We start from the raw sequence: 27,404 nt of genomic DNA on the forward strand, positions 1-27,404 counted from the left end.
CTATTACACAATCTTGATGTAGTTCGTGCTTTAAAGTTCTATTTACAAGCAACTAAGGATTTCAGACAAATATCTTCCTTGTTTGTTATCTATTCTGGTAAGAGGAGAGGTCAGAAAGCGACTGCTACCTCTCTTTCCTTTTGACTGAAAAGCATCATCCGTTTGGCCTATGAGACTGCTGGCCAGCAGCCTCCTGAAAGAATTACTGCTCATTCTACCAGAGCAGTGGCTTCCACATGGGCTTTCAAAAATGAGGCTTCTGTTGAACAGATTCGTAAGGCAGCGACTTGGTCTTCACTGCATACCTTTGCCAAATTTTACAAATTCGATACTTTTGCTTCTTCGGAGGCTATTTTTGGGAGAAAGGTTTTGCAAGCAGTGGTGCCTTCCGTTTAAGGTACCAGTCTTGTTCCCTCCCTTCATCCGTGTCCTAAAGCTTTGGTATTGGTATCCCAAAAGTAAAGGATGAATCCGTGGACTGGATACACCTTGCAAGAGAAAACAGAATTTATGCTTACCTGATCAATTACTTTCTCTTGCAGTGTATCCAGTCCACGGCCCGCCCTGGCATTTAAGTTAGGTAAAAAAAATTTTGTTTAAACTACAGTTTTCACTGCACCCTATGGTTTCTCCTTTTTCTTCCTAACCTTTGGTCGAATGACTGGGGGGTGGAGCTAGAGGGGGAGCTATATGGACAGCTTTGCTGTGTGCTCTCTTTGCTACTTCTTGTAGGGAATGAGAATATCCCACAAGTAAAGGATGAATCCGTGGACTGGATACACCGCAAGAGAAAGTAATTTATCAGGTAAGCATAAATTTTGTTTTTCTTTGTGTGCTGCTATAGAGTTGGATTTTGTCTCCTCAGAGGCTTTTGTGCTCAGTGGAGTCCAGACTTTAGTTTGATCTCTAATTGGGATCTTTATGGGGTTTTTTTTTTTTTTAAAAGATTTTTTATTGAAGTTTCAGAAAGCACAAAGAATACAAAATACAACATTTGCCCAATCATAAAATTAACATAAAAGTACAGCACAACAGTGTTGACACCCCTTATATCTGTTAGGCTGGTATAAGAGTAACTGAACTATATATCAAGGTAAATCATATATTTTTAGGGTTCACAGAAATAAACGTAACCATAGTAATATCATGAGGTCAGCCCTAACATGTAGCGACCTATGTTGTGTCTAGGGAGGTGTCAGATATATGATTGGGCGGACTGAAGTGAAACTTCATTTTATTTTTTAATAATTATAAGCTGGTCTCCACATCTCTAGGGTGAATAAAATGAGGATTGCTGCGATGATGTGGGGAGTTAGCTTGTAGGGTGACCAAAGGTAGGTCATAGGGCCCTGGAAGGAAGAGGGATTACAGTGGGCAAGAGCCACTCGAGTTGTGGGAGGGGGAAGGGACGGGGGAGGAGAAAGCTGGGGGGGCGGAGCCTAATTTGGAGGGGCTGCAGTATGGGTTTGGTTATAAATCTATGTATTCTAAATATATACATAGCAGTGGCCAGGCTAGGAAACTATGAGAGGCGTATTAAACGAGTGAAGCTTTGAGGGAAGGAAGTTTTTATATCTAATCTATATGATGGGCGGATAATATAGATTAAAGCCTTCAAAGGGTATAATCACCTATGGCGTGTATATAGCATTTAGTAGAAAGATAGGAGGGTACATATATACATAGCATCTATTCTGCTGTGACACCTAACATGTGAGACATGTACAGAAAAGGAGGTAGTAATATAATGTCACATTTAAGTAATAGTTAAACCATATTTTGTAATATGTAATCTAGAGTGTGAGAGCCAATAGAAAATTTCTCTGGCGTCATTTCATGTGCGGCATTCAATAGGTAATTTCCATAAATAAAACAAAACATGAGCAGAGAAAAACTGCATGAAGAGACATATTTTCTATATATCTAAACAAGTCATATCGTCTTGCCACCTGTTGGAAATAAACTGAGCCCTTCCTGAGAGCATAACAATGAACTAGTGCAATAAAACATTTAGTCCCCTTTGCAAACAACATAACATCACAATACAGGAGAAGCAAAATTTTGTAGTAACCAGAACAGTTAATGTCTTTTCAGATGACTCGTGGTTCGTCAGACTATTATCAAATTAAACTCTGAGGTCACATTCGCAATTTCAGATGTCTAATGGAAGCCCGGGTAGGAGTTTCACTTATAACCAGGCAGGACATATTTGAAAGGTTAGCTTCATAGATAGGTTCAGGGCATAGGTCGTAATCTCCATCTCTGTCTTTTATCTCTAAAAGATTTTTATCCCATGCCAGACCTCAGGAACACAAATGTATACGTGAACCAGTATTCCCATATGTCAGCTAAGATCGCTTGCTTTACGATATTGACTATATATGAGACAACTAGGGTATCTATAATTAGAGGAGCATATAGCAGGCTATTGAGAGTACATAAAACAGATAGCTGGTGTAAGAACAGATCATGCATACAGTATAGGAATTATCAACAGATACTAGGTGGTATGTGCATGATTCTTATCCCTGAGAGCTAAACTGAGACCACCACATTTAATAGCTGTAGGTAGTTATATTATGCAACATTGAAATTCAGTTAAACAGTCAAACTAAGGCAACTGTAATGTTCTCACAGAAATGTCCACTAGTAATATATTCACAGATGACCCGTGAATCAAGGGGGGCCAGACAACACAAAGCTCTTACAGAGAGGGTAGTTTTATAGTTAAGGTTCATAGACCCTCAAACTGGCATTTCAGCCCAGCAATGTCCGTCATGGTATCCGGTCAGCAGAAAAATGATCTACTGCTCAGGGAGAGGTCTAGGTAATAGGGAACCCAGGCTTACCCACCAGCCTCAGTCTGTGTGCCACATTCAGTGTATGTCGACTGTCCTGTGTCCCACAGCGTCCATCTTAAGCTGATTCTGAACTTTCGCGTAATTACTGCTTATTGCATTGTAGGCGGTGGAAACTATAACTTTAGGTTGCAAACCTCCTGGTAGTACATCTGAGCTCCAGGGCTGATAGCGTGTGATCGCATGTGGATTGTCTTGTGGCATAAAAGCTATATGGCAATCACCCTGTGATAGCTCTGCTGCGATGGACAGCCTCCGCAATTGAACAGCCGGCATGGTGTCCAAAACTGAGTTGCAGTCCGGGACCCATCTTTCCGGAAAAAAACATATGTTACCTGCCAGCAATGAGGTAGTAGTGATCGGCATTCTGCCCCTGACATATAGCTTCTCTCTAACCGGCTCGATTGGGACTAGACCCCTCTCGGCTGTAAGGTATCCCTCTGTGTCACGATGTGGTTCTTGTATAGGAGCAGGTAAGCAGGTCCGCTGTATTTCTAGCGCTGCAACTGCAGCTCTGTTGTTAACTTGTGAGACCTCATCGCTCTTATCGGGATCTGTAGGAGCCGCCATTTTGGATAGAGGGTTAGCCGTTTCATCCCTCTGAGCTCGAAGTACCAGTGTTAGATCTTGAAAGTTAAAATCCAGCTGCTGCATTAGTTTCTCTAGCGATTCCCTCATAAGTTCAGAAAAGTCTGCCATTTTTAGTAAGGTTAGTCCAGAGCTAGATAAGTTATGGCTATATAACGGGTGATCACCTCTGCCACGTGGAGCTATCAGTAAGATTTTCGCTGTGTAGGCATCAATATAGATGCTTTAGATCGCACTAAATAGAGTTGTAGCAAGGCTGTTTTCCCCCTCATAAGAAGTAGACTCAGGTGCTAAGTGAAAGAGAGTAGAATAAATGTTCCATAAGCTAAATATTTGAAGATTTTGTAGGAGCTCAAAGTATATACGTCCTATCGCTTCTGTAGTTGGCTCCGCCCCCCTGGATCTTTATGGTTTTAATTGACGGGTAGTTACCTTGTCCTCTTCCATATTTTGTTCCTCCTGCTTCTGTTGAAGTAGTTTTTTTATCGGGTATCTGGGTTGTATCAGCTATAAGCTTGGGTATTGATTTCCCAAAAGTAATTAATGCAGCTGTGGACTCTCCACGTTTAAAGAAGAAAAACTTAAATTATGCTTACCTGATCATTTTCTTTTCTTCTGAACGGGGAGAGTCCACAGCTTCCCGCGCGTTTTTTCTGTGGGTGGCCTTAAATTCTTTTTTATGAGTTCTTCTGGCACCATTTTCACCCTGATATTTCTCCTACTGTTCCTTGTTCCCTTGGCAGAATGACTGGGGGATGAGGGAAGTGGGGGAGATATTTAAGCCTTCGGCTGGGGTGTCTTTGCTTCCTCCTGGTGACAAGGTTCTGTATTTCCCAAAAGTAATGAATGCAGCTGTGGAGCATAATTTGTTTTCATCCGCTCGCAGAGTGTCTGAGCTTTCAGCTCTGCAGTGTGATTCCCTGTACCTTATTTTTCATGCTGATAAGGCGGTTCTTCGTACTAAATTGGGGTTTCTCCCTAAGGTGGTATCAGATCGAAACATTAATTAGGAAATTGTTGTTCCTGCTCTTTGTCCTAATCCTTCTTCTCAAAAGGAACGTCTTTTGCATAACTTGGATGTTGTGCGGGCTCTAAAATTCTACTTGCAAGCAACTAAAGATTTTCGGCAATCTTCTGCCCTGTTTGTTGTTTTCTCTGGAAAATGTAAGGGTCAGAAGGCCACTTCTTCTTCTCTGTCTCTCTGGTTGAGAAGTTTGATTCGTTTGACTTATGAGACTGCTGGACAGCAGCCTCCTGAGAGAATTATGGCTCATTCCACTTGGACTGTTTCCTTGGGCTTTCAAAAATGAAGCTTCTGTGGATCAGATTTGCAAGGCGGCAACATGGTCTTCTTTGCATACTTTTTTCCAAATTCTACAAATGTTATACTTTTGCCTTGGCCGAGGCTTCTTTTGGGAGAAAAGTTCTTCAAGCGGTGGTGCCTTCTGTTTAGGTCCTCCTGCCTTTTTTCTCCCTCCCTGTTCATTCCGTGTCCTCTAGCTTGGGTATTGGTTCCCACTAGTAATTGGAATGATGTTGTGGACTCTCCAAGTCATTGGAAAGAAAACAAAATGTATGCTTACCTAAGAAATGTCTTTTTTTCCGGACATGGAGAGTCCACGACCCCACCATCTTTTGTTATATAATTCTGCAGTTTTTTGGAGTTAACCTCAGGCACCTTTTCACCCTTGTGTTGTTTTTTTGGATTATGGGTAGGACAAATTATACTTAAAAGCTTTGCTGGGGTGCTCTTTGCCTCCTCCTGATGGCCAGCAGTTGAATATCCCACTAGTAATTGGAATGATGTTGTGGACTCTCCATGTCCGGAAAGAAAGAAATTTATCAGGTAAGCATACATTTTGTTATTTTCCCTGTTTCACATTCCAGATGTACACCTAGGTGTAAATTTATATAAAAATAAATAATAAAAAAAGTATATATAGATTGGTACCCACTTAGTTCAGATCAGTTTTGTGCTATAAAGAACACTTAGCAATGAGTAAGATCTGTTTGTAGAGCTGAACATGTAAGATCTGCTTTGCCAATCTGTATGAATTAAATTTTGTGTAAAATTAAGGATGTTTTTTTGTACTTTCACCCCATTGTGCGGCTCTTGCTTTTAAATCCATACTAATTCTCCAAATCAATGGGAGTTACTTGCTCTGACCTACAGTGCAGTGACATTCATTCAGAAATGGCTTTGGTTTAGGTGGGGCTTGCTTGCTCAGCTAACATTCTTCTCTTTATTCTATTTCTCAAGAGCATGTGAAGAACTGGTTAAGACTCTTGGTTTTGATTGGATTATAATGTTCATGGAAGAACACCTGCACTCTACCACAGTGACCGCCGCCATGAGGATTCTTGTAGTGTTGCTGAGCAACCAGCCAATTCTCATTAGATTCAAGGAAGGAGTTAGTGGAGGAGGGTGGCTGGACCACACTGACTCTGTGTTGACCAATAAGATTGGAACGGTGCTAGGTAAATGTCTTTTAAAAATATGTATAGTAAATGGCACATGCTTTACAATTTAATATATTACATGTTGTTAAATCTAGGGGGAAAAAAAGTTTATTTTCAGCATCAATAAACTGTCTATGGTTATTGCAGGTAGAAAACCCTTTATCCAAACTGCTTGGGGCCAGGTTTGGATTTTGGAATAGTTTGGATTTTGGAATATTTGCATCTTTAAAATAGGACATTTTGGAGAGAGGGGCTAGAACCAAGTGTAAACAGTATCTTATGTCATGTATACACAGTACCCTCAGAAAGATAGTACAGTGCAGTAATCAAAAAGGTAATGGTTGTTTTAAATAAATATAGACTTAGTTGGATTTTAGAACAGAAAGGAAAGACACCAGGGGCGCGATCCGATATATGGCGTACTTTTCGGCGCAAGCGAGGTAATATACCCCGCCGGCAGTTGCTAAAGTGCTGTAAGTCGGACAAACTACCGATGTCCAGAAATAAGCGTAAGTAGAAATTTCTGGAGTCGCCAGTGACTTACAGTACTTTAGAAACTGCCGGCGCCTAAAACTTTTAAATCTCCCATAACTGTCTAACACGCCTCCAAAAAATAGCCCAACACGTATACCCTCTATCCTCAATTCCCCCTCTCGCTCCTAACAATAAATGTATTAACCCCTAGACCGACAACCTCCCACAACGCAAAAAGCCTAATTATTAACCCCTAAACCGCCATAACCCACACCACAATAAACCTATCCTAGTATTAACCCCTAAACCGCTGCTCCCGGACCCCGCCGCCACCTATATTAAATGTATTACCCTAAACCTAAGTCTAACCCTAACACCCCCTAACTTAATTATTATTTAAATAAATCTAAATAATATTAATATTATTAACTCAATTATTCCTATTTAAAACTAAATACTTACCTATAAAATAAACCCTAAGATAGCTACAATATAATTAATAATTACATTGTAGCTATTTTAGGGTTTATATTTATTTTACAGGTAACTTTGTATTTATTTTAACTAGGTACAATAGCTATTAAATACTTAATAACTATTTAATAGCTACCTAGTTAAAATAATTACTAAATTACGTGTAAAATAAATCCTAACCTAAGTTACAAATACACCTAACACTACACTATCAATAAATTAATTAAATAAACTACAATTTTCTAAACTAAAATACAATTAAATAAACTAAACTATATTACAACAAAAAAAAACACTAAATTACAAAAAATAAAAAAATATTACAAGACGTTTAATCTAATTACACCTAATCTAAGCCCCCTAATAAAATAAAAAAGCCCCCCAAAATAATTTTTCCCTAAACTAAATTACAAATAGCCCTTAAAAGGGCCTTTTGCGATCCATTGCCCCAAAGTAATCAGCTCTATTACCAGCCCTTAAAAGGGCCTTTTGCGGGGCATTGCCCCAAAGTAATCAGCCTTTTTACCTGTAAAAAAAAGAACAATCCCCCCCCCCCCCAACATTACAACCCACCACCCACACACCCCTACTCTAAAACTCACCCGATCCCCCCCTTAAAAAAAAACTAATTCTAACCCCCAAGTGGTCCTTACTTTTCCTGAAGACCGGCGGAGAAGGTCCTGTTCCAGGCGGTGAAGTCTTCTTCCAAGCGGCGACCTCTTCTTCTTCCAGGAACCAGCCGGCGCGGAGCGGAGGAATTGAAGACCGATGACCGCTGAGCCAAATCAGCCAATAGAATTACAGTAGCTCTTATTCTATTGGCTATTCAAATCAGCCAATAGAATTACAGTAGCTGTCATCCGATTGGCTGATTTGAATTTGAAGGCTCTAATCAGCCAATAGGAATTCAAGGGACGCCATTTTTAATCGCGTACCTTGAATTCCTATTCAGTGTACGGCGGAGATCATATGAAGAGGATCCTCCACGCTCCATGGCTCCGCGGTCTTCAGTTCCAGAATCGACCGTCTTCAGCTCTGCGGCCATCAGTCTTCAACTCCTCCGCTCCGCGCCGGCTGGTTCCTGGAAGTAGAAGAGGTCGCCGCTTGGAAGAAGACTTCACCGCCTGGAACAGGACCTTCTCCGCCGGTCTTCAGGACAGGTAAGGACCACTTGGGGGTTAGACTTAGGTTTTTTTAAGGGGGGATCGGGTGGGTTTTAGAGTAGGGGTGTGTGGGTGGTGGGTTGCAATGTTGGGGGGGATTGTTCTTTTTTTACAGGTAAAAGAGCGGATTACTTTGGGGCAATGCCCCGCAAAAAGCCCTTTTAAGGGCTATTTGTAATTTAGTTTAGGGTAGGGAAATTTTATTATTTTGGGGGGCTTTTTTATTTTATTAGGGTGCTTAGATTAGGTGTAATTAGATTAAACTTCTTGTAATATTTTTTAATTTTTTTAATTTAGTGTTTGCTTTTTTTTGTAATATAGTTTAGTTTATTTAAATATTATTTAGATTTATTTAAATAATAATTAAGTTAGGGGGTGTTGGGGTTAATATATTTAATATAGGTGGCGGCAGTGTAGGGGGGTCAGATTAGGGGGTAATATATTTAATATAGGTGGCGGCGGTGTAGTGGGGTCAGATTAGGGGTTAATATATTTAATATAGATGGCGACGGTGTAGGAGGGTCAGATTAGGGGGTAATATATTTAATATAGGTGGCGGTGGTGTAGGGGGGTCAAATTACGGGGTAATATATTTAATATAGGTGGCGGCGGTGTAGGGGGGTCAGATTAGGGGGTAATATATTTAATATAGGTGGCGGCAGTGTAGGGGGGTCAGATTAGGGGGTAATATATTTAATATAGGTGGCGGCGGTGTAGGGGGGTCATACATTTAATGTAGGTGGCGGCAGTGTAGGGGGGTCAGATTAGGGGGTAATAAATTTAATGTAGGTGGCGGCGGGGTCCGGGAGCGGCGGTTTAGGGGTTAAACACTTTATTAGGTATTGCGGTGTGGGATTGCGGTTGACAGGTAGATAAACATTGCGCATTTTAGGGAGTTACGGTGCTCCAATACTCAGCGCAAGGCTTGCTACGCCTGCATTTTGTGGCAAGGTGAAAATGGAGTAATATTTCAAAATTTTCGCCACGTAAGTCCTTACGCTGTATATTGGATACCAAACTGCGCGTGTTTTGCATGTCAGTCTATGGGCCAAGAAAATACGGGCGAAGGCAGAAATATACGAGCGTAACTTCTATGTTACGCCGTATATGTGATACCAAACCCGTGCAAAATCTGGATGGGGCCCCAGTAGAGAAGATTTTTGATTATAAAATTTATAAATATTAATTAAAAAGTCTGGACTTAAGAATAAGTTTGGATTTTGGAATTCAGGATTTGTATATGTTTTTCAAACGTCTCCTCAGGCCTCCCTAACAGGCCAGGTTTTCAGGATTACCTTTGAGTGCAGGTAAAATAACTATGTTTACTAATCAGCTGATTATTTCACCTGTGCTCCAGTTCAGATATCCACAAACTCTGACCTGTTAGGGAGGTCTGGGGACTGGTTTTAAAACCAATGTTTTAGATATATTAAATAAAATCAAGAATGCTGTGCAAACTGGAGCTAAAATTTAGCATTTTAGGTTTGATCTACAAAATGTATGGAAAAGTAACAGATGAATTTGATGTTCTGAACAATAGCTACGCTTTTTTATTACATCATATTTTCTTTTTAGGGACACATTTATTGCAACAAATATTTGTTGTAAATATTAACTATACTATAATGCAGGTAGAGCAGACAGTTTTTAAAAAAACGTTTCCAATTTACTTCTGGTTCCAAATTGTTTTATTCTCTTGGTATCCTTTATTGAAGAGCATATCTAGGTAGGATCAGGAGGGTTTACGTGTTTGAAGCAGTGCTTTCAACTATTTATAATTGTTGAAAAAAATATCAGTAAAATTATTAAAGAATTCTGAAATCAGATTTTCTCAAAGCTGCATATTTATTATGTCAGCACTTGACAGCATCAATTACAGGAATAGTAGGTATGTATATATATAAAGTTTTTTTTTTAATTATAATTTAACATTTTATGAAGAATTACATTTTGAGTTTAACCATTTTGAGTTTAACCATTTTAGATTTTGCTGATTAATTTTACTGTGTCTCACAGTCTTCTGCTTTTATTTGTTCTAGGATCTAATATAAAGAGTGTTAATTATTTTACATTGAAAAGTCTTCATGAGATTATTTCAGTGAGTTGTATACTAAAGGCATAAAATAGACTATGGCATTCTGAGATGTGGTTACATCTTTATTATAGACAAGTTGTGTTTGAAAATGTTGGTAATTATTGAAAAGCAGGTCATGTAACCTAAAATGCCCAGCTCTGTTTTGGCAGTGTTTCTGCAGCACATTATCTTTTCACATTGCATTTTAGGCATCTATTTGAGTTAATTCTTGAGGGGGAAAAAATATACCCTTTTCTTCAGTATAGCACAACTTTATATTGTAGTTTTTCCCATTTGATTATATTTGTGTATCTCTTATAAGCTTTTGTTTAACAGAAATGACTAAGTTTTACAATTTTATTCTACTGCATTAAATAAATATTTATTATGTGATAATAAAATGCTTAAAGTAATGGTAAACTTGTTCTAAAATCAGGTCTGGAATCTAAGCGATAATAAGCCTAATACAATTCTTAACTATAGTCAGAGTAACAAATCGGTTGCTTACTATGACGGCAGATAGTCCTCCCATAGAAATTCCATATTGCAATAAAACTCCATTTGCTGAACATACGGATACCTCTCTAGGGTCACTAAGTGTGTGATATAGTCCTTCCACGCCCTCAACACTTTTTTTTAACTGTCTTTTCAACCCTTATACAAAGATCTAAAGCATAGTTATCAATGAGTATTAATATAATAATTATAATTAGAACATTTTATTATGGCATTAGTATGTTAGGAGTTATGATGGTGCCCCTTTAATAAATTGGATATTCTCTTTCTGTTCATAGTTAACTGATTATTTTCCTGCATTTTAAAATGACCTGTATTGTAAGTAGTACAGCTATTTTTGTTATCTCCCCTTAAGGTTTTAACGTTGGAAGGAGTGCGGGTGGGAGATCAACACTCAGGGAAATTAACCGTGACGCCTGTCATTTCCCTGGCTTTCCAGTTCTTCAGTCACTTCTTCCAAAGCACACTAATGTACCAGCGCTGTATTTTCTACTCATGGCGCTGTTCCTCCAGCAGCCAGTCACTGAACTGCCTGAAAACTTGCAGGTCAGTGCACCTGTCACCAGCAACCGAAGTATCCGCAGTTGTCAGGTAGGAATTGAGCAGTACGGTATGCACATCTATTTATTGAGCACTTAACCTCTATAGAGATGGAAGCACTTTGAACACTACTTTACTGATAAGAGAACTGGTAAACTAGAAGATGACGTCTTTTTGTCCTCTGATTACATGGATAGCACAGTAGGTTTGGTGGTGTTAGTTACAGATGTAGTTCTTGGCTTTGCTCCCAAACCAATCTGAAAATAAGAATTTTGCAATTTTTTTTTTCTTTAAAACCTAATATAGTCAGGTTTTCTTGTGTCGACTTATCCTCCTGTTCCATAAATATATCATGGCTGGCTTTAGTTACATCCAGTGGCGTTATTTAGGTTTTGTGCTGCCTTAAGCACTCAAAATTCTGCTCCCCCCCCCCAATGTTTTAGGCCTTTTTTGGCCATATGATGTTTTGGTCAGGGAGTAATATGATATTTTTTTGGCATTTTCAAAATAAATGTTCACACACATGCACCTCTAAACTGTAAGATCCATGGGCAATCTCTTATTATACCTTCCCTAGAATGTAAGCTCTTTAGGCAAAATCTCCCATTATATACCTGTATAATACTTCTAAAATAAATATAAACTTGTTACGAATAAAGCAACAAAAAATGTGCTGCCCCTCCCAAATCTGCCGCCCTAGGCAAGTGCCTTGTTTGCCTAGGCCAAAATACGCCCCTGGTTACATCATATTTAATCACTTTATTTGGCTACCAAGGAGAGCTCATACTGCATTGTTTGCTTTTCTCAGAGAAATACTAAATAAATATTAAACGGATATGAAACCGTGCTCCTTTAGTAAACAAAATATGTTAAATCAAAGTAAACCTAAAAAAGACAGCATTAAAAACATCAAAAAACGTGTTTGCATAATTAGCACACAGGAATTCTCTGTGTAGCCACTGCCTTTAGTGAGATAAGGGAGCTACCATCATAAAAATTAAGTTTTACTGTGATATGTTTGCAGCAAAAGTCCTCTACTGAGCAAGGGCAAGAAAATGGTTGGAGCTAGTGCAGTGTCTTGCCTTTCTGTAGAGACCCTCTTTGTGGGGCTGAGACAAGAAGTAATGGTGTATCAAATCCCAAAAAAAGGAAAAGAGCACACTTACATGTATGGGGTGTGGAAAAGGCTCACCAAGTTCAGACCAAAATTTAATATCAATATCATTTCCAGACTCCAAAATAATAAAAAAATGTTATTTCATAGGCAAAGTTACAGCTATTAACTATGCCTATGGACCCAACATTTAAGAAATAAAAGTATTTTATTATTTTGGAGGCTGGAAATGATATTGATATTACAGTTTGGTCTGGACTTGGCAAGTATTTCCATGTCCTATACATGTATGTGTACTGTTTTCCAGTTTTTGGATTTGATACACCATTACTTCCTGTTTCAGCCCCACAAAAAGGCTGTGGTCTCTACAGAAAGGCAAAACACTGCACTAGCTCCAGCCATTTTATATTATATTATTATATTGATATTACAGGAACTAATGGTCCCTGCAAAAATTGAATTTAAAAAAAAAGGAAAAGTTAAAGGGACATGAAACTCAAAATGTTTCTTTCATGATTCAGACAGAGAAAACAATTTTAAACAACATTGCAATTTACTTCTATTATTTAATTTGCTTCATACATCAGACATCCTTTGATGAAGAAATAGCAAGGCACATGGGTGAGACAATCACAGGAGACATCTATGTGCAGCCACCAATCAGCAGCTACTGGACCTGTTTTTAGATGTTTTTCAACAATGGATATCAAGAGAATTAAGCAAATTAAATAATAGAAGTAAATTGCAATGTTGTTTAAAATTGCATGTTATTTCTAAATCATATAAGAAAATCATGTTTCATGTCCCTTTAAAATCCTTTCAATATACTGAATAATACATTTTGCAATGACTTCTGTTATAACCCACTGCTTAGTGTTTTTTTTTTTTGTTTTAGTACAAAAATGAAACCAACTTTTTTTATATCTCTTTAAACAGCTAATGTCTAGGTATACATGTGTAATAATTTGATACGGTAGTATAATGTAACCTTTACATTCCTGGATAGTATTTTTAGGACTATCCAAGAAATTGGTCAGGATAAATGAATATTTCTTTTATTATGTATTTTTTAACTACAACTTTTTGTTTGTGTGCTGTCCATTTATTCCAACCACAAACCAGCTGACTTGTTAGAATGTTCAGTTAAAACAAATTATGGGAATTGTAAATGTGAAGCCATTCATATTAAATATAAATATATAATAAATATATGTAGCATTGGTTTAAAAAAATATTTAATCAACTGGTTTTGGTTCTTGTTGTTTTGTTTTAGTTGTTCCTCTTTATATTAAGTTCTTCTTTATATGTTTGTCACAATATACTAAACCCTACATTTAGTTAGTTTAGCATGTGCCCATGCCAGCTTAAATAAAAGAGGCTTAAAGCGGGACATGAAACCCAATATTTTAGATGGACTTTAATTCATCCATTCTAATGAAGATACGATATACCATACTTTTTAATATAGCAATGAAATTCTGATACCGTGCTCCAGCCGTCCACTTCAAAAGTAATTTTTTTGTGTGAGCTAACAGTTCAAACTGTTATCCAATCAGAGATCTAGCCATAAGGTACTAATACAATTTTTTTTATTTATTTTTTTTGTGGCTAGCGTGACGATTGGAGAACTGTAAGCTCACAAAAAAAATTACTTTTGAAGTGGGCAGCTGGAGCTCAGGGTATTAGAATTTCATCGCTATATTAAAAAAGGGAAGATTTAAAGTCTATCGAAAGTATGATTTCCATATTGGATATATTACATTCATCATTTTTTATTAGTTTAAAAATGCTTTTTTTTTTTTTTTTTTTTTTTTTGTTTTTTTTTTTTTACTTTATTCAATTGAACATGTAGCGTTAGTATCTGCTTGGTAAAGTTCCTTCCTAGCAGAGGTAATTTCAGTGCATTTTGCCCATGCGTATAGCCATAGGAAAAACACTTTTTGGGGTGTTCAATAATAATTTGAAAAGTGTTTTGCTGGGAATTCGATAAATGAAAAATATCCCTGTAAATGTGTCCTGAAGTATAAAGAATTTGGATTATCAGTGCTAGCACATATTAACTGAAGGGCCTTTTTTTCCACTGAATCGATAATGAAAAAAAGTGTGTCCAATAAACAATAAAATGGCTGACTGTCCTCTCGGCAACAATTAAATGGCTGACTGTCATCTCTGCAATACTGAATACGGCTCATCTGCTGCCATTAACTTGCCAATAATTATAAAATAATACAATGTGATCAAACCAGTAGTTAGGGGCACTAATGCAATGATGATGCTCTTACCAATTACATGCAGTAAAATATTCCTTTAAAAGTTTATTTTTATTTTTCCTTTCTCTTTCTTGCCCTCTGATTTACAGCATTACCCAAGTGGTTATGTTAGTGCCTAATTTCCCGTTTGTACTTATCCAACATATTGAAAACATAGCACTCTGAGGAAAATTGAGATGTAATATGCCTTTGACAGCCGCTAGTGTGCACAAATCATTCTCTCTGATTGAGAACACATTACTCCTGTTATTTGCATTTTGCTACTGGTTTATGTTCCAGCTGGCACAGGCAACCTCAGCTGCTATCGTACTCTCTTAGAGCTCAGTGTTGCTTTTTTGTAGGAGAATGAAATTCAGTTAGTAATACAAAAACATGATTTTGCCTGCAGATATTTGGCAGCAGGCGGCTGCTCTGTTATAATACATACAAAAAATGTTTGGTTCGCCTTAGTGTACATCAGGCTGGATTGGGTGTAAAAATCAGCCTTTTTTCCTTAATATTATTTTTTTCAGAATTAAATGTATACAGTAGTTTATCTTTTAAAAAAATTCCAGATTGTTGTTATATAGGCACCTTACAATCCAATTTCATCCATGACTCCTTTTCACAGTGTGGAAAATAATTATCCATGATCTGGAGAAGACACTACATACAGTGTGTCACAGTGTGACTTGAGTAGACACTAGAAACCATTTAAAGTAGGGCTACTAAATGGTACATGGTCCAGAAATTAAAACTTACAAGAAAACACTTTGTGACCTTAAAGGGACAGTTTATAAAAAATGTTTCTCCCCTTTAAATTGATCCATTTTACCAACTGGAATGTATTAAATTGTTTACAGGTAGCGCGTTTACCCTTATTTCAGCATTTAAAATAGGTGATTTAGCCTGTGGTATCCGCACCTATAATGAAAGATTCTATACTAGAGTCTATGTTATTGACAAGCCAAAGTAAACACAACCAGCAGAAGAAATTACTCTCCCAGTGGGGTGCAGGATGGTTAAAGTGAATGTAAACTTTGAGGAATGTGTGCCCAGTTTTTAAAAATCTTATTAAAAACGGGGGCACTTTCATTCATCAAAGTTTACATTTTAGCCGGGTTTTTTTAAAGTACCTTTTCTTCTTGCAAAGCCAAAGCAGCGCTTCCCTCACCCGTCGCTCGTCTCTTCATAGGTCAGAAATGAAGACTCCGGATTCCTCCAATCACGGCATGGCCTCGGGCAATGTTTGCTCTGGGGGGGGGGGAAGCTGTGATTGGAGGAAGCCGGATTTGTCATTGCTGACGTAAGAAGAGACGAGCGACAGCCGGCGGAGGAAGCGCTGCTCCAGCTTTGCAAGAAGAAAAGGTATTTTAACAAAATGGCTAAAAGGTAAATTTTGATGAATGAAAGTGCCCCTGTTTTCTCTTGTTAAGTGTATCCAGTCCACGGATCATCCATTACTTATGGGATATTAACTCCTCCCCAACAGGAAGTGCAAGAGGATTCACCCAGCAGAGCTGCTATATAGCTCCTCCCCTAACTGCCATTACCAGTCATTCTCTTGCACCCAACGAATAGATAGGATGTGTGAGAGGACTGTGGTGATTATACTTAGTTTCATACCTTCAATCAAAAGTTTGTTATTTTATAATAGCACCGGAGTGTGTTATTCCTTCTCTGGTAGAATTTGAAGAAGAATCTACCTGAGTTTTTCTATGATTTTAGCCGGAGTAGTTAAGATCATATTGCTGTTTCTCGGCCATCTGAGGAGAGGTAAACTTCAGATCAGGGGACAGCGGGCAGATTAATCTGCAAAGAGGTATGTAGCAGCTTATTATTTTCTGACAATGGAATTGATGAGAAAATTCTGCCATACCGATATAATGTAAACTCAGCCTTAAATGCAGTAGCAGCAACTGGTATCAGGCTGTCATGTATGTATATTTTACACTTCAGTATTCTGGGGAATGGCACTTCACTGGAATTATACTGTATGCATAAAACTTTAGCCTTATTTGCAGGGACTAGCAACAGGCTTTTTAATAACACTCAATTTATTAATGTTAAACGTTTTTTGCTGGCATGTAAAATCGTTTAATTTTCTGAGGTACTGGGTGAAAAAATGTTTTGGGCACTATTTTTTTCCACTTGGCAGTCGTTTTATTTAATTTATGACAGTTTACTGATCTCTCTCACTGTTATGTGTGAGGGGGAGGGTGCTTTTGCTACGCATCAAAAAATTCAGTCAGAAGTTTATTGTCTTCCCTGCATGATCCGGTTCATCTCTACAGAACTCAGGGGTCTTCAAAACTTGTTTTGAGGGAGGTAATCACTCACAGCAGAGCTGTGAGATTGTAGTTGACTGTGATAAAAAAAACGTTTATTTCTGTATTTTTTTTTTTTTTCTGCTATAACTTTTCAGTTTATTAATTTTCAACTGTCATAACTTTTTCTGTGCTTCTTATAGGCACAGTACGTTTTCATATTATAGTAAATTACTTGAAAAGTATTTCCAAGTTGCTAGTTTATTTGCTAGTGTGTTAAACATGTCTGATTCAGAGGAAGATATCTGTGCTATATGTGCTAAAGCCAAAGTGGAGCCCAATAGAAATTTATGTACTAACTGTATTGATGCTACTTTAAATAAAAGTCAATCTGTACAAATTGAACATATTTCACCAAACAACGAGGGGAGAGTTATGCCGACTAACTCGCCTCACGTGTCAGTACCTGCATCTCCCGCTCGGGAGGTGCGTGATATTGTAGCGCCGAGTACATCTGGGTGGCCATTACAAATCACATTACAGGATATGGCTACTGTTATGACTGAAGTTTTGGCTAAATTACCAGAACTAAGAGGTAAGCGTGATCACTCTGGGGTGAGAACAGAGTGCGCTGATAATATTAGGGCCATGTCAGACACTGCGTCACAATTTGCAGAACATGAGGACGGAGAGCTTCATTCTGCGGGTGACGGTTCTGATCCAAACAAACTGGATTCAGATATTTCAAATTTTAAATTTAAGCTGGAAAACCTCCGTGTATTACTAGGGGAGGTGTTAGCGGCTCTGAATGATTGTAACACAGTTGCAATACCAGAGAAAATGTGTAGGTTGGATAAATATTTTGCGGTACCAGCGAGTACTGACGTTTTTCCTATACCTAAGAGACTTACTGAAATTGTTACTAAGGAGTGGGATAGACCCGGTGTGCCGTTCTCACCCCCTCCGATATTTAGAAAGATGTTTCCAATAGACGCCACCACACGGGACTTATGGCAAACGGTCCCTAAGGTGGAGGGAGCAGTTTCTACTTTAGCTAAGCGTACCACTATCCCGGTGGAGGATAGCTGTGCCTTTTCAGATCCAATGGATAAAAAGTTAGAGGGTTACCTTAAGAAAATGTTTGTTCAACAAGGTTTTATATTGCAACCTCTTGCATGCATTGCGCCTGTCACGGCTGCAGCAGCATTTTGGTTTGAGTCTCTGGAAGAGACACTTGAATCAGCTCCATTAGATGAGATTACACACAAGCTTAAAGCCCTTAAGTTAGCTAACTCATTTATTTCAGATGCCGTAGTACATTTAACTAAACTTACGGCTAAGAATTCCGGATTCGCCATTCAGGCACGCAGAGCACTGTGGCTAAAATCCGGGTCAGCTGACGTTACTTCTAAATCTAAATTGCTTAATATACCTTTCAAAGGGCAGACCTTATTCGGGCCCGGGTTGAAAGAAATTATCGCTGACATTACAGGAGGTAAAGGCCATGCCCTGCCTCAAGACAGAGCCAAACCTAAGGCTAGACAGTCTAATTTTCGTTCCTTTCGTAATTTCAAAGCAGGAGCAGCATCAACTTCCTCTGCACCAAAACAGGAAGGAGCTGTTGCTCGCTACAGACAAGGCTGGAGACCTAACCAGTCCTGGAACAAGGGCAAGCAGGCCAGGAAACCTGCTGCTGCCCCTAAGACAGCATGAATCGAGGGCCCCTGATCCGGGAACGGATCTAGTGGGGGGCAGACTTTCTCTCTTCGCCCAGGCTTGGGCAAGAGATGTCCAGGATCCCTGGGCGTTAGAGATCATATCTCAGGGATACCTTCTAGACTTCAAATTCTCTCCCCCAAGAGGGAGATTTCATCTGTCAAGGTTGTCAACAAACCAAATAAAGAAAGAGGCGTTTCTACGCTGCGTACAAGATCTTTTATTAATGGGAGTGATCCATCCGGTTCCGCGGTCGGAACAAGGACAAGGGTTTTACTCAAATCTGTTTGTGGTTCCCAAAAAAGAGGGAACTTTCAGGCCAATCTTGGATTTAAAGATCCTAAACAAATTCCTAAGAGTTCCATCGTTCAAAATGGAAACTATTCGGACAATTTTACCCATGATCCAAAAGGGTCAGTACATGACCACAGTGGATTTAAAGGATGCTTACCTTCACATACCGATTCACAAAGATCATTACCGGTATCTAAGGTTTGCCTTTCTAGACAGGCATTACCAGTTTGTAGCTCTTCCATTCGGATTGGCTACGGCTCAGAGAATCTTCACAAAGGTTCTGGGTGCTCTTCTGGCGGTACTAAGACCGCGAGGAATTGCGGTAGCTCCGTACCTAGACGACATTCTGATACAAGCTTCAAGCTTTCAAACTGCCAAGTCTCATACAGAGTTAGTACTGGCATTTCTAAGGTCGCATGGATGGAAGGTGAACGAAAAGAAGAGTTCTCTCTTTCCACTCACAAGAGTTCCCTTCTTGGGGACTCTTATAGATTCTGTAGAAATGAAGATTTACCTGACAGAAGACAGGTTAACAAAGCTTCAAAATGCATGCCGTGTCCTTCATTCCATTCAACACCCGTCAGTAGCTCAATGCATGGAGGTGATCGGCTTAATGGTAGCAGCAATGGACATAGTACCCTTTGCACGTCTACATCTCAGACCGCTGCAATTGTGCATGCTAAGTCAGTGGAATGGGGATTACTCAGACTTGTCCCCTACTCTGAATCTGGATCAAGAGACCAGAAATTCTCTTCTATGGTGGCTTTCTCGGCCACATCTGTCCAGGGGGATGCCATTCAGCAGGCCGGACTGGACAATTGTAACAACAGACGCCAGCCTACTAGGTTGGGGCACTGTCTGGAATTCTCTGAAGGCTCAGGGACAATGGAATCAGGAGGAGAGTCTCCTACCAATAAACATTCTGGAATTGAGAGCAGTTCTCAATGCCCTTCTGGCTTGGCCCCAGTTAACAACTCGGGGGTTCATCAGGTTTCAGTCGGACAACATCACGACTGTAGCTTACATCAACCATCAGGGAGGGACAAGAAGCTCCCTAGCAATGATGGAAGTATCAAAGATAATTCGCTGGGCAGAGTCTCACTCTTGCCACCTGTCAGCAATCCACATCCCGGGAGTGGAGAACTGGGAGGCGGATTTCTTAAGTCGTCAGACTTTTCATCCGGGGGAGTGGGAACTTCATCCGGAGGTCTTTGCCCAAATACTTCGACGTTGGGGCAAACCAGAGATAGATCTCATGGCATCTCGACAGAACGCCAAGCTTCCTTGTTACGGGTCCAGATCCAGGGATCCGGGAGCGGTTCTGATAGATGCTTTGACAGCACCTTGGACCTTCGGGATGGCTTATGTGTTTCCACCCTTCCCGATGCTTCCTCGATTGATTGCCAGAATCAAACAGGAGAGAGCATCAGTGATTCTAATAGCGCCTGCATGGCCACGCAGGACTTGGTATGCAGATCTAGTGGACATGTCATCCTGTCCACCTTGGTCGCTACCTCTGAAACAGGACCTTCTGATCCAGGGTCCCTTCAAACATCAAAATCTAATTTCTCTGAAGCTGACTGCTTGGAAATTGAATGCTTGATTTTATCAAAACGTGGTTTTTCTGAGTCGGTTATTGATACCTTAATACAGGCTAGGAAGCCTGTTACCAGAAAGATTTACCATAAGATATGGCGCAAATACTTATATTGGTGCGAATCCAAGAGTTACTCATGGAGTAAGGTTAGGATTCCGAGGATATTGTCTTTCCTACAAGAAGGTTTAGAAAAGGGTTTATCCGCTAGTTCCTTAAAGGGACAGATTTCAGCTCTGTCCATTCTTTTACACAAACGTCTGTCAGAAGTTCGGACGTTCAAGCTTTTTGTCAGGCTTTAGCTAGGATCAAGCCTGTGTTTAAAACTGTTGCTCCACCATGGAGTTTGAACTTAGTTCTTAATGTTTTACAGGGGGTTCCGTTTGAACCCCTTCATTCCATTGATATCAAGTTGTTATCTTGGAAAGTTCTGTTTTTAATGGCGATTTCCTCGGCTTGAAGAGTCTCTGAGTTATCTGCCTTACATTGTGATTCTCCTTATCTGATTTTTCATTCAGACAAGGTAGTTCTGCGTACTAAACCTGGGTTCCTACCTAAGGTGGTCACTAACAGGAATATCAATCAAGAGATTGTGGTTCCATCTTTGTGTCCTAATCCTTCTTCGAAAAAGGAACGTCTGCTACACAATCTAGATGTAGTCCGTGCCCTGAAATTTTATCTACAGGCAACTAAGGATTTTCGACAAACGTCTTCCCTGTTTGTCGTTTATTCTGGTCAGAGGAGAGGTCAAAAAGCTTCGGCTACCTCTCTCTCCTTTTGGCTTCGTAGCATAATACGGTTAGCCTATGAGACTGCTGGACAGCAGCCTCCTGAAAGAATTACAGCACATTCTACTAGAGCTGTGGCTTCCACTTGGGCCTTTAAGAATGAGGCTTCTGTTGAACAGATTTGCAAGGCTGCAACTTGGTCTTCTCTTCATACTTTTTCCAAATTTTACAAATTTGACACTTTTGCTTCTTCGGAGGCTGTTTTTGGGAGAAAGGTTCTTCAGGCAGTGGTTCCTTCCGTATAAAGAGCCTGCCTGTCCCTCCCGTCATCCGTGTACTTTAGCTTTGGTATTGGTATCCCATAAGTAATGGATGATCCGTGGACTGGATACACTTAACAAGAGAAAACATAATTTATGCTTACCTGATAAATTTATTTCTCTTGTAGTGTATCCAGTCCACGGCCCGCCCTGTCACTTTAAGGCAGGTAATTTTTCCATTAAACTACAGTCACCACTGTACCCTATGGTTTTCCTTTCTCTGCATGTTTTCGGTCGAATGACTGGTAATGGCAGTTAGGGGAGGAGCTATATAGCAGCTCTGCTGGGTGAATCCTCTTGCACTTCCTGTTGGGGAGGAGTTAATATCCCATAGGTAATGGATGATCCGTGGACTGGATACACTACAAGAGAAATAAATTTATCAGGTAAGCATAAATTATGTTTTTTAATAGCATTTTTAAAAACCGGGCACACATTTCTCAAAGTTTACATTCACTTTAAGTAATAAAATGGTAATTTTCCAGTGTTCTCTCTAAGGGGCCTCTAAGGAGCCTGCAGGCTCGCCAGAGACAGCAGTTATGAAGCAGCGGTCACAAAGACCGCTGCTCCATAACCTGTCTGCCTGCTCTGAGCAGGCGGACAGACATCGCCGGAAATCAACCCGATTGGGTTGATTGACACCCCCCCGATTGGCCGCGAGTCTGCAGGGGGCAGCGTTGCACCAGCAGCTCTTGTGAGCTGCTGGTGCAATGTTGAATACGGAGAGCGTATTGCTCTCCGTATTCAGCGAGGGCTGGCGGACCTGATCCGCACTGTCGGATCAGGTCCGCCAGACTTTGATAAATATAGGCCTAAGTATTAAGCTTTGGTTTACAGACAAATATAAGATAAGGAAGCAAGTATGTATATACAATGTGATAACATGAGATCTTATATTACATGCAAGCTCAACCCATTTCAATAGGCTGTGGTTCCAAAGCACAAAACCAGCTAATTCATACACACAAACCTAATCACGCAATTTCACATAGATTGTATACTCTGCAAGTGGTATAACAAGTCATTGGAAACACATTAAAGGGACAGTCAACACCAGAATTTTTGTTGTTTAAAAAGAAAGATAATTCCTTTAGTTTTGCAAAACCAACACTGTTATAGAAATACACTTTATATTCACTCTGTGATTACCTTGTAACTATGCCTCTGCAAACTGCCCCCTTATTTCAGTTCTTTTGACAGACTTGCATTTTAGCCAATCAGTGCTCACTCCAGGGTTAACTTCACGTGTATGAGCTCAATGCTATTTATTTGAAACACATGAACTAATGCCCTCTAGTGGTCAAAATGCATTCAGATTAGAGGCCGTCTTCAAGGTCTAAGAAATTAGCAAAATTGGTGATATAAGTAAATTGGAAAGTTGTTTAAAATGACATTCCCTATTTTAGTCATTTTGGACTTGACTGTCCCTTTAAGGGAAAAGCAATTTTGCAGTATACTGTCCCTTTTAATATGTATAGCTCATAGGAGAAAAGAAGAGGTAATACAGCTACATTGCCTCACCAACAGCACCACCCATTAAATTGTAGCTGTTAGGTCAAGTTGCCCGTGGTGTGCAGGTGCCACTAATTTGTTATATGTTTGTTCTTTTAGTTTGATTTGGACTCCATCTGGACGTTTATCTTTGGGGTACCTGCATCCAGTGGAAATGTGTTCTCTTCCATCCACAATGTGTGCACTGAAGCTGCTTTACTCCTCCTGGGAATGCTTAGAACCATGCTGAATTCTGTAAGTATCAGGTGCTGAAATTACCTGAGCATATGAAAAGCCACAAGAAATATTATGTTTAAGAATATTGCATAATGGTTTTAGTATGAGAAATGCATGTGTAATATTGGCTTATCTTGTAATTTAAGGAACTTAAGTCACTTTTGTAGAAATGGATAATTATTTGTTTATAGCTAGCATTCCCACAAAAGGTTTGAAAATCCATTATGTGGTTGTTTTTTTCTGGATTGGCCTAGATCAGTGTTGCGTAACCGCGGTCCTCAAGTACCCCCCAATTGGCCATGTTTTCATTATAGCTGAACTAGAGCACAGGTGAATAATCAGCTGATGGCTGAAAACATGTTAGTTACCATGGTTACTGATCAGCTGATTATCTTACCTGTGCTCAAGTTCAGCTACAATGAAAACATGGCCTGTTGGGGTAATTGAGGGCCACGGTTGAGAAACACTGGCCTAGATTCATTAACATTGGAATAGGCTGTTAAGTTTCATTTACTATATTAAAGGGATAACGAAAATATTTTTTTCATGTGTCAACTTTTTTAAGTTATAAATGTCTAATTTTTACTTCACTGTATCTTTAAATAAACTCAATAATCTCTTCAAAATCTTTCCAGATTGGAATTTGTTTAATTCTTTGTTCCCATAAGCAAATTTGAGTAATTTTGTTAAGTCAAAACAAACATGTATAGCTCAGAATGAATATATGTATATATCACAAACCTACCTCATCCTGGATGATCTGCTATGCTCCAAAGCTCAACATCTCTAAAACTGAGCTCATCTTTTTCTTCCAAACCTTGGATCTCACTGTTGTCACTTAAACCTCCCATGACTTTACCCGTCGCCACACATCTGAGATCCTTATCCACTCAATATACCCTGTCTTGACTACTGCAACTCCCTATTTGTTTGTCGGTGCCTCTGTAATCCATCATTGTATTGGGTACTTGTAAAGCGCGGCTAATCACCCATAAGGGTCTCAAGGCGCTGCTCATTTTATCGACCTCGGAAAGGATGAAATGCTGAGTGGACCTCGCAGAGGATCGAACCTGCAACCCTTGGGTTGCTACAGAGCTCAGCCACAGTGCCTTAGCATGCTGAGCTATCTGTCCGGCTCATTAATGGCTCTACCAGGTTTCTTTAGCCATCGTTCCTAATTTGCTGCAATTTTGCCAATACCTCTACTAGTTTCCCTCAGTCTTGAAAATAAAATTTAAAAACATAACCCTAACATGCAATGTTTTTAAAAACACCTTTACCTCCTATATATCTTCAAATGCCCGCAAATGATTAGTCTCTATCCAGCATCAGGTTCTGCCTTAGACCTGCTTTCTCTTCTGTAATCTCATTACTTCCTCACAATCCTCTTTAGAGATTTTGTGGAAAGTCTTTCCTCTATAAGAATCGCCTCAAGCTTTCAGAGTTTTAAACATTTACCAAAAATACAATGTGTACAATCAGCAATAAAATTTTGGCTTATCTTGGCAAATGCATCAGATTCTCCTCATTTGTGTTGTTTATCGTATACGCTTCCAATTCAACCTTTTTTTTCATGAAAAATATGGGGGGAACTCCCCCCCCCAATCCTTTTGTTTAGCTCACTGATAGGGCACCCTGCCACATAGTTTATGTAACTATATTTTTTGTAAATAGCATATTGCTCGGTTATCATGGACCTTTTGTCATAACAATGTGGAATATAAATAAATGATGATTATAATAGTAAATGTATACATTTTTTTTTAAATATTCTTTATTGAAGATTTTATAATATATACAAGTAAACTTTTTCAACAACCAACACATTCCATATTCATGGGGAAATGAACAGCATCCCGCCTTAGCAATGTCCTTGTCTCTTTGGTCATTCCTTTATAGTGACATTAATGTCCACGTTCTATTACTTAGGTGGGTTAAGTAATATGACTAAGATCAATTGGCTGTTTCAGCATCAAATAATAAGTTATAACTTCACCATTCATAAGATATAAATTTGTCCAAAAAAAAAAAAAAACTTAAGCAGAATCCTACTATCGTTTATACATCAGATCATTAGTATTGTGTCCTAATCCAGACCCATAAAGAAATGGAGATAACAGAGAACAAAAAGAGAAACAGCACAAGAATAAAGAGGATAGATTAATAATATGAGACCCTGTTATTCAATCCACCTAATTCCCAAGTGATTCCCAATAAAACGTAATATTGTAAAATTTGTTAAGAGTCCCTCTTCTGAAATGAACATACTCCTCCTGAGACATAAGCGTCGAAGTATATTGAATCCATTCTGCTCTAGTGGGGGGTTGAGTAGATTTCCATTTTCTGGCAATTAGAGTTCTGGCGCTGTTTAGACTAATCAATAGCACATGCCATCTAATAATACAAAATTTGAGGGGTTTATAGTTTAGAATCGCTGTTTTAGGATCCAGCTCAAAATCTTCCCCCAACACCATATGAAGACTTGCTTCACATTGTACCCAGAAAGGTGTAAGAACCTCACATTGCCAACATATGTGGAACATAGTACCTCTTTTACCGCATCCCCTCCAGCAGCCACCTCCTGTCTTTGGATATATATAACTCAGACGTGCCGGCGTCAGGTATCACCTTGTTAATATTTTATGGTTAAGTTCCTGGATTTTTGGTGATGCTGACAACTTACGAGTATTGTAAAAAATATTTTCCCAGACCTCCACGTCTAAGTTAGTGCCTAGCTCTTGTTGCCAACTTATTGTGTATGTGGGTAGGGTAGACCTAGTTGTTCCCTCTAACAGACCCCTTGCCAGGGAGAGAGTGCCAGTAGGGGGTGATTCTGAAATACATCATTTTTCAAAAGGGGTGGGAGTTCGCAATAAGTCTTCTTTGTGGTCAGAACTTTGAATGAGGTGATATAGCTGCGCGTATTTAAGCCACGAGGAGTAGTTACCCCCTGCTAGTTCTGCTAACTCTTGTCTCTGTTTTAGTTTGCCATTACTAATCAATGTTATGAACTGTACTGTGTATTCCAGTTCTCCGGTATTAAGTGTAAAAGGTTCCAACCCTCCTAGAAATTCGGCATTGTACTTTATAGGTGACAAAGGTGACACTCTAGAAGATATGCTATCTCTTAATCCATCCCAGCTGTTGAATATGTGTGAGTAGAAATTTGATGTTCTCGCAATATCTGGTCTCATTGTTGGGCTTATCCAACATAACGCCCCCAGAGAAGGACTTTGTAATATATATGTGTCTATGGTTGTCCAAGCTTTATGTCCTGCGTCTCTATGCCAGTCTATAATACGTTCAAGAGTAACCGCCTTGTAATATTTTTCTAGATGTGGTACCCCCAGCTCTCCCTTTCCCAGTGGTCTATACATAGTTATTTTGTTTACTCGAGGTATAATTTTTCCCCAAATAAACAAATTTATAACCGATTGTACTTTTGCTAAGTATGTTTGAGGGAAGTGGATTGGAACTGTTTGTAGTAAGTACAAAAATTGAGGGAGAGTGGTCATTTTAATGGCCTGTATGCGACCCCACCACGTCATAGGTTTGTCTTTCCATTTTTGATGGTCACTATTCAGTCTAGTTAGCATCGGGATGTAATTACATTGGTATAGTAGGAGTGGTGAGGGAGTCAGTTCAACCCCCAAATATCTAAGTTTTTGTCGTTGAATTCTATATGGACATATTGATTTGATTAGGCCAAGCTGTTCGTTATCCAAGTTTATATTGAGGATTTCTGATTTTTGTGTATTTATCAGGAAGTTTGATAATCTATTAAATCTTGTGAACTCTGTTAAAAGGTGTGGGAGAGAACGACTCTGGGACGTCATAGTGACCAAAACATCATCCGCATAAAGCGTAAGCTTATATTCATTTGGGCCTATTATAACTCCTTTTATATTGCTGTTCTCCCTATTTGTGCTGCTAGAGTTTCTATTGATAGCGCAAAAAGTAGCGGGGACAGAGGGAACCCCTGTCTTGTTCCATTATAAATCCGAAAGTTATTAGACAAAATACTGTTAGCTTTGACCCTAGCTGATGGGTTTCCATGCATGCTAAGAATTCTTTTTACCATTAATAAATTCCCAAAACCAAATCTATCGAGGCATGCCCTGAGGAACCCCCAGTCCAAACGATCTAAAGCTTTTTCAGCATCTGTGGGCTCCCACCTCCACCGCACTCGTTCTATTAAGTGTAATGTTCTGATAGCGTTATCATGCACTTCCCGATTAGGCACGAAC

The 27,404-nt window shown here is 39.3% G+C and overlaps 1 protein-coding gene across 5 annotated transcripts in view; it reads left to right on the forward strand.

Annotated features, from left to right (window-relative positions):
- WDFY3 (WD repeat and FYVE domain containing 3) overlaps positions 1–27,404 on the forward strand; it is an 840,855-nt gene that overhangs the window by 600,207 nt on the left and 213,244 nt on the right. For 4 of the 5 annotated variants that reach the window (XM_053703393.1, XM_053703396.1, XM_053703394.1 and 1 more), the window contains 3 exons: positions 5,707–5,924; positions 10,963–11,198; positions 23,041–23,175. In XM_053703393.1, coding sequence (XP_053559368.1) covers positions 5,707–5,924; positions 10,963–11,198; positions 23,041–23,175 — 589 coding nt within the window. The remainder of the gene's footprint in view (positions 1–5,706; positions 5,925–10,962; positions 11,199–23,040; positions 23,176–27,404) is intronic. The other variant, XM_053703395.1, reaches the window with a different exon arrangement.

Source organism: Bombina bombina, chromosome 2 (genome assembly GCF_027579735.1).
Source record: "Bombina bombina isolate aBomBom1 chromosome 2, aBomBom1.pri, whole genome shotgun sequence".
In the NCBI taxonomy this organism is placed as follows: Eukaryota; Metazoa; Chordata; class Amphibia; order Anura; family Bombinatoridae; genus Bombina; species Bombina bombina.